This window comes from Bactrocera neohumeralis, unplaced genomic scaffold, assembly GCF_024586455.1.
Source record: "Bactrocera neohumeralis isolate Rockhampton unplaced genomic scaffold, APGP_CSIRO_Bneo_wtdbg2-racon-allhic-juicebox.fasta_v2 cluster09, whole genome shotgun sequence".
NCBI classification, from domain to species: Eukaryota; Metazoa; Arthropoda; class Insecta; order Diptera; family Tephritidae; genus Bactrocera; species Bactrocera neohumeralis.
This window is the reverse complement of record NW_026089622.1, coordinates 1,289,390-1,293,986: the sequence shown is the minus strand read 5'-3', so window position 1 is coordinate 1,293,986 and position 4,597 is coordinate 1,289,390. Positions and strand designations below refer to the sequence as shown.

Below are 4,597 nucleotides of genomic sequence, written 5' to 3'. Positions count from 1 at the left end.
GTTTCTCCAGGGCTAACCTATAGAGATACATCGAGCTGCAACAATGAAAGCTTTAGAGATACAAACTTACCAAGGGCAAATAAAGGTATGTGTATACTCATTCAATCGCATTAAACTAGGATGTAAATAAGCAAGTTCACCCAATTATAAGTACAAGTAGAACGGACATGCGTTGCTGTGACTATGGTATACATTAACTACTATCATGAGCAACTGTTCAATATAATGAAAATACTTTCACGAATAAAGAATACATTATTTCCGGTGTCAAAATCAAGGGAAGTGCTTTTCAGATTTAATTTTGAAAATGAATTTTGGAAATCTAAACTGAAAAGACGAAGAAGAAGAAGAAGACTGATTTCCTGCAACAAGATCATTTATTAATTAAAATTCTCATTGATTATCTAACGTCTTTTTTTCACCGACACCACCGAAAAGCTTATCGTTGCCATTAACATCTTCCCTCGTTCTGTCATTGCTTTGACAGATTGTTGAAGTTTGATTGTTTTTGTGAGAATTCGGAATTTTACTCAAAATTATAATTACGAGGATTGCTGTTGGTAGAATTTGAACAAAATGTGAACAAAATCTAAAGAAAATTGTAGAAAACAATTTACAAAAATAAATTTAAAAAAATTATTTGTTCTGTATCTGGTTTTGGCTTAATTCTTCCTTTAATAAACATTCGAATCAAATCAGCCAATTTTAATTTGAAGTTATGTATAAATGACCATGTATGCACCCGCGAAAAAATGTCAAAATAATAAGTGTAAAATATTGATGAATTGTTTGAATGAAATACCGATGAAATCTCGAAGTGATGCTTCATTTTGAAATCTTTTCAACAAAGAAATTATTTAGTCTTCTGCTTTGTTCATTTGTTCTTCACGTGATACCGGAAAGTTATTGGCTTAGGAATCAGAAATTTCGTAGAAGAGTACCTTCTACTGAATAAACTCAACAGTATCGCATTGATCCTTCAACCAAAATCTCCATTTGGGGATAGTAAAGGATGGGACAATGACCCCAAAGCAGAATCTAATATATGATATAAGCTTAACCACACCATTTGTTTTTTGAAAGTATATCAAAATTCTCTTAAATGGTGGTTCAGCATCTACAGTCGTAAATACATATAACAGCAAAATCAGATCAAGTGTCATCATTATATCTTCGTATATCTGTTTAGCGATTCATAATAATTGCCATACGAATCTCTTTCTGTGCATTGCATACTCTGTCACAATGTTCCATCATTGTACGAAGTGAACGAATAAATTGATTAATTCTATCTCATTCAACAGAAATTGTCTCATTAACAGCATAGCAGGTTTTATTTGATTGCTCTTGCATTCTATATTGAACAATCGTATCGACATCGTAAAATTACAACTGGGCATTATTTGGCTTACAACCATTTGCTGTGACCATGGGTCCTAATCTGTGATAAAATACGTTGCGAAGTTTGAAATGATAAATTCCTCTTAAAGCTGTGTCAGAAATATTCCGAAATGATCACATCAGAGGCCAAAATGTAGCTTCGAAATAGTCGAAATTCGAAATTGTCGAAATAGTTTTTGGACTTTTTCTATATATTTCTATCAAATTTGATGTGAGACCGTCATATCATGAAGCAAGAAGCTTGGCTAAACAATGGCTGAAAACAAAGTTCATGGAACTCACATAATTATCCGATATATGTATGTATGTGTTGGCAAATTATACACAATTAAGTATATAACATTTTTTTAATTCCCTATGTCACAGCGTGAAGATTGGAGAAATAAGACTACAACCACGGTATATAAATCCAGAAGCAATTAATAAAGCTTTGCACAAATAATGCCTTCGAAATATGTAATCGTATTATGGGCAGGATGTGTCCAAATCGGACCAAAACTTTTCAAGGCCATAGGTACTGGAAAAAAGTAGGTTTAGAAAATGTTTGAGTTGTATCTCATTTGTATTTATGTAGTATGAAATATATACAAGGCTGGATTTAGGCCATAAAGGTGCATATCTGTTCATCCCATAAATTCAACTGAAAATAAAAGGTCGTCAACAACAAGGCCTGATGTTAATTTGATGATGAGTTCAGTTTTTTTATTTTGCCTAAAATTGTATGCCATGGCATTTCGATTGGAATTTCGGTTATAGTGCGCTGTATGGTGTCTTCAAGCTCCTTGAGTGTTGCTGATTGGCATGATCTTGGCGGCCATTTGAATGAACCTTTTCTCGAAAATAATGAGTCGCACGCGATGTGTTCATGTTTAGACGTAAAACGCCGCACCGTCTTGTTGGAAATAGAGATCGTCCGCGTCGATTTCTTCAAATTTCGGAAAAACAAGTCGGTCAATATCGTGTTATAAATCTCGCTATGGACGGTTCGGAAGAAATAAGACCCGGTGATGACGTCATACTACAATCCTCACCAAAGGATCACTTTTTATTTTTATCACCCCAATAGCGACACTTTTGTTTGTTAAAGAAAACGTTAAGCCAGAAAGGGAGTTCGGTTTGACGTAATCATCTTGGACAATTTCCTCGTCATACCAAAGTAAAGCGTGACATATTGAAATGGCAAAAGTTACTGAATACAGAATTTGAAAAAACTCCATTAACAAACATGGCCAAAAAGAGCAGTCAAAATCATGTCATCTCTATTGGTAGACGCTGTACATTATTTGTTATGCCTACCGTTGTTATTGGATACATTAATCCACACCAACATTTTACAAAGAAACTGGTGTACATGTAGTATTGACTAGACAGTCATAGAAATATAGTGAATTTATGAAAACTTACAAAATAAAATGTCAAGGATAAAACCGCTTTGTGTAACGGAAGGACTCCGAGATCTTATGAAAAATCTTACTAAGGAAATTTTAAAGAAAAAACCTCTAAATATTTATGAGTTTTCGGCGAATTATTTTGAGTCTGTGATTGAAGAACAAGAAGTATTTAATAAGCACCAAAACTTTGAAGCAATTCTAAATTATGAAACTACAATAATAAAAAGCAGCGCTGTTTCACTACAAACACAAGTTCCTCTTTCTCTTCTTCGTAGTATAATTCCTGAAGAGTTATTTGAGCTTATAAAAGAGTTTATCAAAGCTGTTTTACGTACAAATCCAGACAACATTTGTGAATTCGCTGTCCAATATTTCAATAAATTAAAAGAACAATATCATGGGACAAACTGTTTAGTAGAATATGGTTCGTACGAAAATTACCTTAAAACTACTCAGGAGTTTTCAACCTATGCAGATGAAAAATGTACTTGTGGTCGATTTCTTACTCAAAGGCCGAGGAAGGAAAAAGTTCACTCTGATCTTAATGGCCCTAGAAATTCTAGTGAGATAAGACATTTAGATTTATCAACATTCAATAAAATCAATAATCAAGAATTTAAAACTGAAAAGTTAATAAGTAAAAATAATACTAAAATTATTTGCGGGTTAGATATGTATAAGCAACAAAAGTACATATCTGCTATTGTTATAATTCAACGTTTCTTCCGTCATATTTTAAAACTGCAAAAACCTGAAACACGTATTATAAAAGAAATTGTTACTGAAGAGATAGGCGAGCCATCCAACACTAAAGTTTCTCCAGGGCTAACCTATAGAGATACATCGAGCTGCAACAATGAAAGCTTTAGAGATACAAACTTACCAAGGGCAAATAAAGGTATGTGTATACTCATTCAATCGCATTAAACTAGGATGTAAATAAGCAAGTTCACCCAATTATAAGTACAAGTAGAACGGACATGCGTTGCTGTGACTATGGTATACATTAACTACTATCATGAGCAACTGTTCAATATAATGAAAATACTTTCACGAATAAAGAATACATTATTTCCGGTGTCAAAATCAAGGGAAGTGCTTTTCAGATTTAATTTTGAAAATGAATTTTGGAAATCTAAACTGAAAAGACGAAGAAGAAGAAGAAGACTGATTTCCTGCAACAAGATCATTTATTCATTAAAATTCTCATTGATTATCTAACGTCTTTTTTTCACCGAAACCACCGAAAAGCTTATCGTTGCCATTAACATCTTCCCTCGTTCTGTCATTGCTTTGACAGATTGTTGAAGTTTGATTGTTTTTCTGAGAATTCGGAATTTTACTCAAAATTATAATTACGAGGATTGCTGTTGGTAGAATTTGAACAAAATGTGAACAAAATCTAAAGAAAATTGTAGAAAACAATTTACAAAAATAAATTTAAAAAAATTATTTGTTCTGTATCTGGTTTTGGCTTAATTCTTCCTTTAATAAACATTCGAATCAAATCAGCCAATTTTAATTTGAAGTTATGTATAAATGACCATGTATGCACCCGCGAAAAAATGTCAAAATAATAAGTGTAAAATATTGATGAATTGTTTGAATGAAATACCGATGAAATCTCGAAGTGATGCTTCATTTTGAAATCTTTTCAGCAAAGAAATTATTTAGTCTTCTGCTTTGTTCATTTGTTCTTCACGTGATACCGGAAAGTTATTGGCATAGGAATCAGAAATTTCGTAGAACAGTACCTTCTACTGAATAAACTCAACAGTATCGCATTGATCCTTCAACCAAAATCT

The 4,597-nt window shown here is 32.8% G+C and overlaps 1 protein-coding gene across 1 annotated transcript; it reads left to right on the top strand.

Annotated features, from left to right (window-relative positions):
- Window positions 1-4,251, top strand: LOC126763915 (uncharacterized). The gene is made up of 3 exons (XM_050481684.1): window positions 1-85; window positions 1,305-1,700; window positions 1,768-4,251. Exon 3 carries the CDS (start codon window positions 2,814-2,816, stop codon window positions 3,717-3,719), a length of 906 nt encoding a protein of 301 aa, XP_050337641.1. The 5' UTR covers window positions 1-85; window positions 1,305-1,700; window positions 1,768-2,813; the 3' UTR covers window positions 3,720-4,251.
- The last annotated feature ends 346 nt before the right edge of the window (window positions 4,252-4,597 follow it).

What these genes read in the sequence shown, in the direction of transcription:
- LOC126763915 (XM_050481684.1), top strand. Translation starts at nt 2,814, where the DNA reads ATGTCAAGGATAAAACCGCTTTGTGTAACGGAAGGACTCCGAGATCTT.